The 14,642-nt window shown below is 39.8% G+C and overlaps 1 protein-coding gene across 9 annotated transcripts in view; it reads right to left on the bottom strand.

Annotated features, from left to right (window-relative positions):
- MGA (MAX dimerization protein MGA) overlaps nucleotides 1–14,642 on the bottom strand; it is a gene marked incomplete at both ends in the record, with an annotated part of 79,327 nt that overhangs the window by 18,177 nt on the left and 46,508 nt on the right. For 3 of the 9 annotated variants that reach the window (XM_080707255.1, XM_080707253.1, XM_080707254.1), the window contains 5 exons: nucleotides 937–2,441; nucleotides 2,601–2,891; nucleotides 6,437–7,060; nucleotides 9,992–10,289; nucleotides 13,454–13,971. In XM_080707255.1, coding sequence (XP_080563381.1) covers nucleotides 937–2,441; nucleotides 2,601–2,891; nucleotides 6,437–7,060; nucleotides 9,992–10,289; nucleotides 13,454–13,971 — 3,236 coding nt within the window. Of the gene's footprint in view, nucleotides 1–933; nucleotides 2,442–2,600; nucleotides 2,892–6,436; nucleotides 7,061–9,991; nucleotides 10,290–13,453; nucleotides 13,972–14,642 lie in introns of all 9 variants that reach the window. The other 6 variants (XM_080707257.1, XM_080707256.1, XM_080707259.1 and 3 more) reach the window with 4 other exon arrangements.

Genomic DNA, 14,642 nt, shown 5'->3' with positions numbered 1-14,642 from the left:
TATAAAGGATGACGATCAAAGTCTAAAATATAAATTCTAGTGACTAAATATTTAATTTTACAGGATAATTTAAAAAATTAAGAGTTGGGCATAGCGGTACACGCCCATAATCTAATAATTGGAAGGCTGAAAATAAAAATAAAAAATATTTTTATGAAAATAAAAAATAGGGCTGGGATTAGCTCAGAGGTAAAATGTCCCTGGGTTCAATTCCCAATAACACACACATACACATACTCACTCACTCACAGAAAAAAAGGATGACTTAAGACAGGATTATACTGATATATGAGATGGTATATTCAAGTTTTTATATACAGAATCCAGGCATGGTGGTGACCTCTTGTAATCCCAGTGTTTGGGAGGCTGAGACAGGAGGATCACAGGTTCAAGACCAGCCTCAGCAATTTACCAAGACCCCATTTCTAAACAAAAAAGTCAAATCAAGCTGGGGATGTAGTTCAGAGGGAGAACCCCACTGGGTTCAATCCCCAGTGCCTGCATACTTGCCTGCCTCCCAGCAATCCATCCATCCATCCATCCAGACAGACAGACAGACAGACAGACAGACAGGGTTTTCTCTAGTTCTAAGGTTACTCATTCATTCTGTTTCTTATCATCAGATAGGCTACAATCACTACAAATAAAAATATCAGAGGCAATACTAAGATCAAATGGTGTAACTGTTTCAAAGGGTAAAGACTCCCAAGAATCTATACCCTAAAGGTTCAAGCTACCCTTACAATAATAACATACAAATCTCAAAAAATATGTCAAATAAATGTTGCCTGATACATCCTAAAGTCATTGATTGTGATCTGAACCTAGACAGCCAAATGATCACATCAGGTCTTAGTGGTCTTCTGGAAAAGCTACTGTCTCTAATAAAGCATTTAAACCCTGAGGTTTGAGTCACAACAAAAATGGGCTCACCACCTTTTCTACATCATCAACCTCCTCACTGTGGTAGTCAGAAACAACATCCACAATCTCATCAACAGAATCATCGGTTTTCTCATTCTCGTCTTCCTCATCCTCCTCTTCCAAATCCAAAACAGTGAAGTCAGCACTATTTCTCCCACCCTTCTTCTCTTGCTTTGACTGTAACTGTTCTCCTGGTAGCAGTGAGTGACCCTGAAAGTGTCCATTCCCTCTGCTCCCTTTTGTAACTCTCCTAGGAACAATGGAGAAGGCTGCAGGATTAGAACTCCTACTCCAAGAATCACGTTCAGTTTTTAAAACTCTGGCATTCTCAGTAGTTCCACTTTGTCCAAGTAAGTCAGAGATGCCCTGTTCTTGAAAGACATCTGAATTGTCTCCATGTGGCTTTGTTTCTCTAGTTAACTGCTTGTCTGCTTCATTCTTACATTCTCTTGAAATTCCAATACATTTCCGGGTGGAGGGACCCTTCAGATGTTTTCTCCATCTTTCCCTGATACCATCCTTCTCCCGAGAGTCTCCACACTCCTTCTTGGCCTGTGGCTGTGAATTCGACTGCTGTTCCACCCTAACTTTGCTCCTTGAAAACTCAAGTTTACTTTCTTCCTTAAAGATGACTGGTGATTCATCTGATTTGTCCTCTGGATTGTCTAATCCTTTCTGTTGTTCCACCTTCGTATCACCAAGTTTTTGAAGCTGTACTTTACTTACACTTTGGAGTGTCACATTATTGGCTTTTTCAGAAACAGTCCTAACTTCCATAACAGTAAGTTTTTCTTTAGAACTGTAATTCTTAGTCCCACATTCTACATTAACAATTTTATAGTCTTCACCTGTGTGTGACCCAGTACTATAGGACTGTGCAGAGGATTTGACAGTTGTCAAACCCTCTTCTGTAAAGGATTCTTCCTCCAAACGATCACCCCCATCTTCCAAGGAATTATTCAGAGTTTCTTCTAAGGCAACAGTCCGTAAGTTTTGCTTAATTACATTAGCCTCAGGGTCTACAGCTTCTCCTTCTGACTGCAGAGGCTTCTTAGTTTCTTTCTCTCTTATTTTAGGATTTTTTTCATCTTTCTGGTCTGCATTCTGGGATTCCTTCTTCATCTGAAGGGAAGCAACATGCTGAAGAATGGAGCTAGGAACAGGCTTTTGTCCTGGGAGCTGTAACAAGGCAAAACTACCAGACTGGAGAGGAAGAAGACTGGCTGTACCGACAGGCTGACTTCCTGAGCTATAGGTTATTTTGGTTTCAGAACCTGTTTTACTTGCAAAGCTTTGTGGTTCAGGAGGAGAAATCCTCAGGGTCAATGTACCAGCCTGAGAGACAAAACTAGGTCCAGAGGAAAGCAGTGGTGGTGCTTGAGTGATAATATTCACTGCTGAAGAAGACGCAACAGCCTGGATTACAGGATTCACGACAGAGAAAGCAGAGGACGAATTGGAAGATGGTGGAGTCTCAGAAGGTTTAGGAGCAGGTAACCGGATTCCCATCACAGATCCTGGTTAAGAAAATAAAACATTTAAATCAGTACTGCTCTTATCAAGATTTCCATGGTACACTTTTCTTTTTGACTCTCAAGAAACTAAGAAAAACTCTGATGTCTTAACATACTATCCAGCCAACTGATTTAAAAAAAAAAGCATTTCCAATTTTATACCTGGGTTCCGAAACATGGCGGGCTGCAAGCTGGGCTGTGTGCTGGAGCCTCGAATCTGATGCAGAGGCAGAAGCTGGACAATCTGCCCGTTGGGGTGCCTGAACAGGTTCATCCCACTTGGGCTCCTAACAGGCTGCAAGACCATCCGATGTCCCGGAAGTTGCGGGTTTTGGACAGGTCTAAGCGTAGGAGAACCCTGCTGTACTGGAATCAACAACAATCTTGGTCCAGTACGTTTTGCTGTATTAGGAGAAACCTGTGGAGTTGCTACTGGAATTTGAGCGGCATTTTCTGAAAAACACAGAAAATGAAAACATAATATCAGAATTCCCCTCAAACACATGCTGGAAGAAAAGTATTATGCCACAGGAGCTGACAGTGCTACAAGTAACTTCTAATTTGAATTATAAAGATGGTAAAATCCTTTCCCTCTAGAATACAGTATTTATGGCTGAGTAGTTTATGTTAACCTCAAACAACTAGCCAGACATTGTAAAATTCAGAATGGTAAAAAAGAGGTGAATTTAAAGAGATAATGCGTTTGCCTAATGAAAAGCATATATAGGCCTCTAAATGTGGGTTCACATTAAAGCTCTAATTCAACTATAAAATTAAACAACTTACTAGCTTACGACTTAAGTTTCACAACTTATACTTGACAACTTATGAAAACAACTTAATACCCTTATGACTTAGTTTCACAACTTATACTTGATGAAGATAAAGTCAAGGACTAAAAGTCATGAGGTATATAGAAGGCTTTTTGGCTTTTAAATTTTACTACTAATAACCAAAATTCAAAGATTTGTGAAAATTTTCTTTCAGAAGGAAAAAATACATACCCCCAAAAAATGATATGAAATTAAGACACATCAAAGAAGCAGGGAAATAAAGCCTGGTTAGGAAGAGGCAAAAGACAGTTTTAAAACAAATGAAAAAGGCAGAAATTTAATGCAGAAGACATGAGTTAAGGAAGATTTCAAACCATTAATAGTACTTAAAGATGCACTTTAATGTTTGGAAGAAATATTAACAACACTGGAATAAACAACATGGGAAAAAATAAGTAATCTACAATTAAGATTCTTTTTGGTGTCACAGGAATAAAGAGGTAAGAAAAATGGTAACCTAAGTATAAACTAAACTGATCTAATATTATCATTCAACTGAATATAGAATCTAACACATTATCAAAAAAAGTAATTCCCTGCTGGGCGTGGTAGCATACACTTGTAATCCCAGCATTAGGGAGGCTGGACCGGAGGATAGCGGTTCGCAGTCTCAGCTACTTAGTGAGGCCCTCTGCAACTCAGTGAGACCCTGTTTCAAATTTAAGAACAAAAAATTGGGTAAGGGATGTAGCTCGGAGGTCTAATGCCTCTGGGTTCCATCCCCAGACCTGCAAAAAAAAAAAAAAAAAGGTAAATTCCCTTCTCTCTCTCTCTCTCTCTCTTTTTTATGGGGGGTGGTACTGGGGATTGGACCCAAAGGCATTCTATCGTTGAACTACATTCCTAGCTCTATTTTATTTTTTATTTAGAAACAGGACCTCACTAAGTTGCTGACGTTGGCTTCAAACCTGAAATCCTCATCTCAGCTTCCATACTAGGATTACATGAATGTGTCATCACTCTCGGCTAATTTTCATCTTTTGATTATATACAGAAATACCAGTATCTGACATTATATCTTTAATATTATACCAGTATTTTCTAGTTTTCTTCATCAATAGAGAGCAAGCCAAAAGATCAGGAACATAAAGCAGCTAACTAGAATTTAATAATATATTTAATTATTTTTGTTTACAGTATATTTATGAGTTTAACCTCTATTTTGGCAAGTGATGCTGACTTGCAATTAGTGTCATTTCTTTAAAAATACATCTTAAGAGCCAAGTGTGGTGGTGGTGCACACTTGTAATCCCAGTACTTGGGAGGCTGAGACAGAAGGATCATGGGTTCATAGCCAGTCTCAGCTACCTAGTAAGGTTCTCTGCAACTTAGCAAGACCCTGTTTCAAAAAAAAACATAAAAATTAGGGCTGGGCATATAGTTTGGAGGTAGAATGCCCCTGGGTTGAATCCCTAGTACCACAAAGAAAAAAAAAAAAAAATATATATATATATATATATGAAATGTGTATACATATGTATACATTAAAAGGCCAGATGGAGCATTTGGGAGGCTGAGACAGGAGGATCACAGTACTGGGACAGCCTCAGCTACTAAGTGAAGCCCTTTTAAACTCAGTGAGACCTTGTTTCAAAGTAAAGAATAAAAAATAGGGCTCGGGGTTTCACTCAGAAATAGAATGCCCCTGGGTTCCATCCCCAGTACCACAAAAAATAACATACATACACACACATACATGCCAGATGGAATGGTGCATGCCTATAATAAAACTTAGGAGGCTGAGACAGGAGGATTGTGGGTTTGAGGACATCCTCAGCAACTTAGTGAAGCCCTGTTTCAAAATAAAATAAAATAGAGCTGGAAGTATAGCTCAGAGGTAGACCATCCTTGGATTCAACCTCTAGCTACATAAAAAATAATAAAATTTAAATTAAAAAGTAGCTGATTAAAATAACAATACTGAGTAAATTATAATACAGAGGGGACTCACAGCAATATGTCTATCCTGCATATTGAAGTCTGAGGAACAATGGAACAACAACAACAAAAATAAAAGTATAATGTCTTGACAGAAAAGTACAAAGAAAAAGGACTACCTACAGTGTGAGGTTCCCTCCTTTGAGATGTGAAGCCCTGGTTCTCAGCAGGTATCAGGGTGGACTTCCTTCTAAGCTAACCTCACTGGCTGCCCCACTGGCTTAGAGCTCCACAACCACTTATATTATTTCAGTGTCATTCATCCAGTACTTCCATTCTTTTTTTTTTTTTTTTGGGGGGGGGTACTGGGGATTAAATCCAGGGGCTTTCTACCTCTGAGCTACACCTCCAGCCTTATTGTGTGTGTGTGTGTGTGTGGTACTGGGGTTGGAACCCAGGGGCATTCTACCTCCGAGCTACACTACAGCCCTATTTTTTATTTTGAAACAGGGTCTCAATGAGTTGCAAAAGACCTCACTAAGTAGCTGAGGTTGTCCCAAACCACAATCCTTGTCTCAGCCTCCCAAATGTGGGAATTATAAGCACGCGCCACAATGCCTGGCTTTGTTTTTTTATTTTTATTTATTTATTTATTTTGGTGGTACTGGGGTTCCTGGAAACCCTTCTACCTCTGGGCTATACTTCCAGACCTATTTTATACTTTTTTTAAATTTTTGGAAACAGGGTCTCTTAAGCCAGCGCGGCTGGCTTCGAATCTGCGTGATCCTCCTGTCTCCGCCTCCCAAGCTCGGGGATTACAAGCATGCACCACCACGCCCAGCTTTATTTTTTATTTTTGAAACAAGGTTTTACTAAGTTGGTGAGAACCTCACTAAATTGCTGAGGCTGGCCATGAACCTATGATCCTCCTGCCTCAGCCTCCCAAGTATTGGAATTACAAGCATGTACCACCACACCTGGCCATTCTAATGTTTTTAGTTATCTCCTGAGGCAACCTTCAGCCCCACTTAACAGTCTATTGGATTATTGCTAAGGAAATCAGTTAACTGTAACAGAATGGTTACAAAATTACACAGGTTTTCAGTGATCCCTTCTAGCATTTTAACTATGAGCTCTACTATATTATTCAGTTTTGGAGAATGCAAAGGTTTGCAGAAATATACTTAGAGCAAAACCACCTACACAACTATACAAACACATATACATAGCTCTATCACAACTGCAAAATTCAATTAATAGCTATACAATAAAGAAATTAGACCTTACCTGGTCTCTGGCTTACAGGTGGACTCCCATTAATTCCAGAAAGTATAATAGGAACAGAGCCCAGAGATGAAGTTGGTGTGGTCACCATGGAGGAAGATGCAGCTGTGGTCACCATGACTATGGAGGTGGAGGCAGTGGAAGCAACAGGAAGAGTTATGGTTGGAGGAGTTGCAACCAAAGACGTAGGAAAAGCAACTGAAGCCACGGGGGTAGTTATCCCAGTAGTTTTGGTAAGGTTCACAGTGGCTGTAGACTGGGTAGATGTTACAGGGGTGCTGGTATCAGTTTCAGAGACCTCAACAACCCCTGCAGTAGTGGCACCAGAAGAATGAGTAGTTTCTTTAGTTTCCACATCAGAAATAGCAGTCATAGATGTCACAGCAGTAGCATTTTCTAGAAACACTTGAGTAGTAGTAGTAACAGCAGCAGTGATGGGGCCGCACACCTGAACTGGCTCAGAAGAAACCACAGGTGCCACAACCATTACTGGAGAAGGTCTGATACTGAACTTCTGTGGCCCTGTCAGGGTTTGGGGTGTGCTAACTCCAGGTATCTTCTGTTGCAAGGCTCCAACTTTACTCATCACAAACTGTGTAAACACACCACCAGGAGAGGGTCGAGCCGCTGCAAATAAAAATTTGCAGGTCAAAAATCTTCAGTTCTCTTATTTTATCCTTCTAGCGACTGTGCTGTGCTTACCAACATTAACTGTGCACCGCTGGGTGAAGTTCTTACCGGTGCTACCTACCTAAATTGTATATGCCAATTTCCTCCCACGGAAATAAAACACTTCCCTCAAACCACATCAAACCCACATAATTCTAAAAAGAAAGGAATTAAACTAAAGTGTCCTGTCAGGAATGGTGGCTCATGCCTATAATCTAGGGACTTGGGAGGCTGAGAAAGGAGGATCATAAGCTCAAGGCCTGCCTCAGCAACCTTAACGAGGGCATTAGCAACTTAGCGAGACTCTGTTTCAAAATAAAATAGGGCTGAGGCATGGCTCAGAGGTAGAATGCCCCTGGGTTCAATACCCGGTACCACAAAATAAAATAAAATAAAATAAAATAAAGTGTCCTAGTAAAATTCTCTGGCTATACAATACATTCAAATTACCAGGACACTGAAAAGACAATAGAGCAATAAACAACTTCATTACCTATTAACAGACTGAAGAAAGAACTCTCTGTGTGTGTGTGTGTGTGTGTGTGTGTGTGTGTGTGTGTGTGTGTGTGTGAGAGAGAGAAAGAGAGAGAGAGGGGGGGGGGGACACAGACAGACAGACAGACAGACAGACAGACAGACAGACAGACAGACACGGACGGACGGGATTGAACCCAGAAACACTCTACCTCTGAGCTACATCCACAGCTTTATTTTACTCTTTTTTTTTTTAATCTTGAAACAGGGTCTAAGTTGTGGATAGGCTCACTAAGTTGCTGAGGTTGGCCGGCCAGGAATCTGCGATCCTCTTGTCTGAACCTCTCAAGTGCTGGGATTACAGGTATGTGCCACCACATCCAGCTCTTCATTCTAATTTTAAAACTTGATTCCACCATTTCCTCCTGTCCCAGCACCTCTACTTCTTTATGGTTACCCTCTTATGGGACAATTAAGTACTGTATATTCTTAAAATATGTAAAGATATTTGTTAAAACAGAACAGGACGGGGGTTCTTTTTGTTGTTGTTTTAAGTCCCAACTAAAGCTGCTTATGAGGCAAAATATCATATGTAAGTTCACAGTCTCATTAAAGGCAAAGTAGATTCTTTTTAAAATATACAATGCCTATACTTTTCTCTTCACCCACTCCAGCTTTCAGCCAGATACTTCATTTTCCAGTTAGAGAAATAAGAATGAAGACACAATTGACACTTTTACTTAACATTCCTAAATTTGTTAATGAACAAAAAAGATGAATTTAATAAAATAACTATAGATATTCTCAGCGCTATAAAACACAAATGTTTCTAGAAGGCAATTTATTACAAACTTTAGCAATGAAATGTTAAGCAAAAGAAGGGCTCTCATTCACACAACAGATGTGTAGAGAATAATACATTTTGGAAATTATGCCTTTTCTGCTTTAATCCTTTTTGGGTTTTGTGTTTTTTCTTGGCACTAGGGATTTAACCCAGAGGCATTCTATCTCCAAACTATACCACCAGCCTGATTTTTATTTCTTATTTGGACACAGGGTCTCACTACATTGCTTAAGTGTCTTCCTAAGTGGCCTAGGCTAGCTTTGAACCCGCGATCCTTGTCTCAGTCTCCCAAGTACTGGGATTACAAGTGTGCCCCACCACACCTGGGTCCGCTTTAATCCTTTAATTAATTTACTCTATTAACTTTTGTTTCATTTGCGGAACTAGGGATTGTTTATTTTTGGTGATACTGGAAGTGGAACCCAGAGGCTTTCTACTTCCATGCTATATTCCCAGACCTATTTTATATTTTATTTGGAAACAGGGTCTCACTAAGTTGCTGAGAGCCTCACTAAGTAGCTGAGGCTGGCTTCGAACCTGTGTGATCCTCCTGTCTCAGCCTCCCAAGTGCGGGGATTACAAGCGTGCGCCACCACGCCTGGCTTCGGAACTAGGAATTAAATCAGAGGCATTTTACCTCTGAACTATACCTCCAATCCCTTTTTTAATTTTTGTTTTGAGACCATATCAGGCCAAGGTGCAAAGGCTGGTCTTGAGCCTCTAATCCTCCTGTCTCAGACTCCCAAGTCCTTGGACTACAAACATGTGTCATTACACCCAGCTTCCCACTAGCTTTTTCAGCTTTTTAGATTCATAAGTCCAAGGAACATGCATTTGGTACCAAAAATACTATTATTCGTAGGAAAAATACTAGAGAAAATATTCTTTTGGCGGTCCTAGAGATGGAACCCAAGGGCATTCTACCTCTGAGTTATGCTCCCAACCTTATTTGATTCTTTATTTTCAAATAGGGTCTCACTAAGTAGTGGAGGACCTCATAAGCTGCTGGGGCTGGTCATGAACCTGAGATCCTCCTGTCTCAGTCTCAAGTACTGGGATTACAAGTGTGCAACACCATGCCCAGCTAAAAATGCCTCATTTTAGAAACAAAATTTAAAAACGTCTTCTCTATGTTAATATAACAAGTCTAAGACAAGCATGATGGCACACACTTATAATCCCAGTAATTGGGAGGCTGAGACAGGAGGATCCCGGTTCGCAGACTGCCTCAACTACTACTTAGTGAGGCCCTTTCCAACTCGGTGAGACTCTGTTTCAAAAAGTAGAGAATAAAAAATAGGGCTAGGGGTGTAGCTCGGAGGTAGAATGCCCCTGGGTTCCATCCCCAGTATTGTAAAAAAAAAAAAAAAAAGGAAAGGTCATTAGAAGAGTTACCAAAAAATAAAAAAACATTTAGGAAAGCTAGACATCAATAATGACAAGAGTAATAGTAATAATGATGATGATGCCAAATTCTGTACTTCTCTAATTTTTACAATCTTCAAACCTATAATCACTGGCCAAGCTCTAAGTTACAGGCCTGTCTAAACTGTATGTATCCTCCAACTTACCAATTGGCCTTTTTGCTGGGACAAACGCCTTCGGGTTCTTCCCAGGACGACTTGCTGTACTTCCAGAGGAGGATCCCGTTTTGGAATTGGGTGTTGAAGGTAACAGGGTGCGTGGTTTCCTGGATGCAGCCACCTTGGCATTGGATGCTACCTTGGAGATGACAGTACTGAGGGTTGAGAGGTCCAGGACTGAGGGTCGCAACCTGCCTGTGATATAAGCAGCTAGCCTATTGGCTGGATGCAATGCCCCCATGTGTCCCAATAGCAACTTAGCCTGCGGGTAACTCTTACCATTAACCTGAAACAAGTGGCAAAGAGAAATTCTGTAAAGATAAAATTCTCTTGCTAACTCCTCTCCCTTGACAGGGGTTTCATTTTTACAAGGTTTTAAAAATGTATTTTTCATGTGTAAAGTGGGAAAGAAGCACTTTTACTATTTGGGATAATCTGAGTAATAGGAAGGCAAAAAATGCCATCATTTTTAGTTTTTTAGTCATCAGCAAAAATGAGTTAACTGCTACAGAGAATCTCTGATAAGACCAGAGAAGCATAATAAAGTCCTCTACAACCACCACTGCTTACAAAATCTTAGCTACAAAGTCAGCTCAAGTCTTTGGTTTTCAAAAGGCTCTAGATTGAAGACATAATGGACAAAAACATGGGCTCAAAGCAAAGTGCTGATATAAAAACTCTACAAATTTCTAGAAATAGTCACTAAAATGTTAGACAAGAAAGTGAACCAACAAACAAAGTAGAGATTTTCTTTGCTGTGTGATTGACAATACTATCCATGTTGGTCAGAGGTGTAGTTTCTTTTGTTTGATTTTTTCTTTAAGGAGAGGGAAATAAAAGAATCTCCCAAGTTTCTTACCCATATTCTATAGGTCCTCTAGAGACCTTTATTACTGGGTGACTAGAGAAAATAGGACTTTGTTTCCTTTTCATCACTTAACAGTGTTGACAGAGAGCTGGGTGTGGTGGAGCATGCTTATAATCCCAGAACGTGGGAGGCTGAGACAGAAATATCACTTTGAAGACAGTCTCAAGCAAGTAGTGACTCTTATCAACCTATCAAGACCCTATTTCCAAATAAGAAATAACTGAGGATAAAGCTCAATGGTAGATTGCCTCTGAGTTCTATCCCCAGTACCAAAACAAATAAATAAATAAATAGACTTTTCCATCCAAAAGCAAACTTTACTAAAGTTTCTTGGAACACAGGAAATCTAGGTCAGATACCTCCCGCCTGTACCTGTCCCTTTGCGACTGCTCTGAAGACTACTCAGCAGCTTCTCCAAAGTCTATATAGGTTGAGCATTCCCTTTTCTGAGGGTCTTTTCTTTGTCTTTTTGGAACTGGGGATTGAACCCAGAGTGCCACACCTGCAAAGCAGGCACTTTGCCACTGAGCTACATCCCAGCCCTGAGTATTCCCTTTTCAAGATGCTTGGGACCACAAGTGTTTCTGATTTTGGACTTAAGAATATTTGCATATATATGCAAAATTATATGATTTTGAACTTAATTTCTGCACATATATGTTGCTAATATGTATGAAAGTGTTCTAATAACAGCATATATATGCAAATAGTCTTAAGCCCCAAATCATATAATAAGATATCTTGGGGATGAGAACCAAGTCTAAACCAAAAAAATTCATTTATGGTTTTCTCATATATGTTTACACTTAATCTAAAAGTAATTTCATACAATATTTTTAGTGCAGCTACATTTTGACTGCAATCCATCACATGAGGTCAGGTGTGGAATTCCCCACTTGTGAGGTCAAGTGCTCGAAGTTTCTTATTTTGGATCATTTTAAATTCCAGATTTTTAAATTAAGGATGCTCAATGTGTATTACAAACTGTCGGCTTGTGTGAGTTACACTCTATGGCTGCTTTTCAAGTCTTGGCCAGAGAGAACACAAAATCCCTATGCCTATACTTCAGATTCTTGTCTCATTAGAAATCTCAAGCAAGTTTCACCTTCCAAAATGTCAATCAACAAATGAGGTAAATAGAAAATATTCTCCTCTTAGAATTAAGAGTTTAAGATATACCAAGGGAAGCAGTTACAACACACTAGCAAGAGTAAACGGCAAAAAAATTTAAAAGTAGACCAGCCATATATCAATAGAGTAGTCCTTAGCCCAAGAAACAACTAATCTTATAAAGATCAAGTAACTTTGGAAATAATGTAAGACACTTACTTCCAAACATCTGCAACTCCTTGTTAAAAACTTTTTTTTTTTGGTGGGGGGAATACGAGGGATGGAATCCAGGGGGCATTCTACCTCTGAGCTACACCCCCAGCCCTATTTTTTATTCTTTATTTTGAAACCAAGTCTCACTGAGTTGCAAAGGGCCTAAATAGCTGAGGCTATCCTTGAACCACGACCCTCCGGTCTCTGCCTCCCAAATGGTGGGATTACGAGCATGCACCACCATGCCCGGCTGTAAAAACATTTTTATATCACTGAGCAAGAGGAGAAAAGCTTTTTGACTATGGCTTCCATTTTAATTCAGAACTTTTTCCCTTGATGCCAGTGTTACAAATTTTTCCTGCCTGAATTACTAAATAGCAAAAACATTTGTCTTACAATGACTACACTTGAAAAAACTCCATTGAATCATATGAAAAAAAAATTAAGCCAGGTAGGATGGTGCATATTTGTAATCCCAGTACTTGGGAGGCTGAAACGAGAGGATGCCAAGTATGAGGCTACCCTTAGCACCTTAGTAAGATCCCGTTTCAAAATAAAATATTGCCAGATGTGGTGGCACACATCTATAATCCCAGTACTTGGGAGGCTGAGACAGAACAACCACAGATTAAGAGGCCAGCTTCAGCAACTTGGCGAGACCGTGTTTAAAAATAAAAATAGTTAATAAAAAGGGGTAGAGGCATAGATGTTATGGTGGAGAGTCCTTGGACTTAATACTCAGTACTGAATTAAAACAATAAAAAAATATGTCTAAAAATATATATTTGAATAGTATCTTACTAAATTAAATTTTCCCCAGGTCTAGACAGGGAAAAAAAACTTCCAACTTCCTAAATATATAGTACCTTTTGCCTATCTTAAAAATCAATTTCATATTCTTTACTATCCCTACCATACTAAATACAGATTTGTATTGAAAGTTTCTGCAAATGATAAATTCCAAGAAAAAGAATGAATTCCTGAAGATCTTTGCTTGGCTATGAAAATACAGTGCTCTGGCAGTAAACTTTCTGGAAAGACTAAAAAATTATAAGCTAATACAAAGCTTTATATTTCTGGTTGAAATGTATCAAAAATTCACTCTAATCTAGACCTATTAGAAGAGGGTAATGATCTTGTTACCCTGTTCCCAGAAAACATGAAGATAAATTACTTAAGGCCCACAAAGGGCTCTGAAAAAAATCAAATGTTACCTAGGTATAAAAAGGTGCTATACCCAGATTAAAGATAATTCTCACCTGGATAAGCCCAGATGTGCTTGAACTGGGTTTACGCTTATAGGCCACCAGCTTCCCTGCAGGAGAAAGCCCTGCATAAAAAGGCAGACCTTTGCCTCCATGTAATCTTTCCCTCACTGAGTCCAAGGCATCTGCCTGCACAGGAGAGATATCATCCATTTTCCCAGGGGACAATGGACCATCAGGAGTCTCTGATCCAGATTTCTCAGCCATTTCATCTTGGTCTTGACATGATGGCATAGAGATTTTCACACGAGAAGAATAAACAGGAGGGTTCTTCTCACCCCGGCTCTTTCGCTGAGAAGCCAATTCAATGATGAAGCTGCCCACCTTAAGTGATTGCGGCATGTTGCTATTGATGTGCTGGGATAAAATGCTCAAAATCTTGTTCCGATCTTCCTCCCAATTGCAGTCTGAGATGATCTCTATCAGTTTGGTAGGACCACCAGGTGACCTCTGGTGCACATAAGAGGTAGAAGAGGATTCCCCTTCATTGCAGGAAGACTTCCAGGTCTTTTCTGATTGGAAAAAAAAATTGCAAAATATTTCTGGTTCACAGCCATTTTGTGCTAAACTTTAAAAATAATTCAACAGCCAAGTGTGGTGGCGCACGCTTGTAATCCCAGCATCCGGGAGACTGAGAAAGGAGGATTGCGGTTCACGGCCAGCCTCAGCTACTTAGTGAGGCCCTTTGCAACCCAGTGAGACCCTGTTTCAAAATAAAGAATAAAAATGCAACAGTTTCTCAATGTCCTATTTCCATTTTATTTCTTTCTTTTTTCTCAGTACTGAAGATGGAACCCAAGGGTTCCTCTGAGCTATACTCTCAGCCCTATTTTTACTCTTTATTTTGAGACAGGATCTCACTGAGTTGCAAAGGGCCTCACTAAGTAGCTGAGGCTGTCTGTGAACCGCGATCCTCCTGTCTCAGCCTCCCGAATGCTGGGATTACAAGCATGTACCATCATGCTCAGCTTCTATATACTTTCAATAGTAACCTAATAGGTAAGTGTGGGAGTTTTCCAGAAAGAAAAAAGATCTTACAAAACAAGACTAAAATCATTTTCACTATCCTTACTGACTGAGCACTCTAACAAAAAAGGAGTTCCCGTAACACTGTTCTAAAAGACCATAGCTAGTTCATAAATGCAAACTTACAAAGAGCAAGAGCTGGGTGTGGTGGCGCATG

The sequence above is a fragment of the Muscardinus avellanarius genome (assembly GCF_963383645.1).
Source record: "Muscardinus avellanarius genome assembly, chromosome: 12".
Taxonomy (NCBI): Eukaryota; Metazoa; Chordata; class Mammalia; order Rodentia; family Gliridae; genus Muscardinus; species Muscardinus avellanarius.
This window is presented reverse-complemented; position numbering and strand designations above follow the sequence as displayed.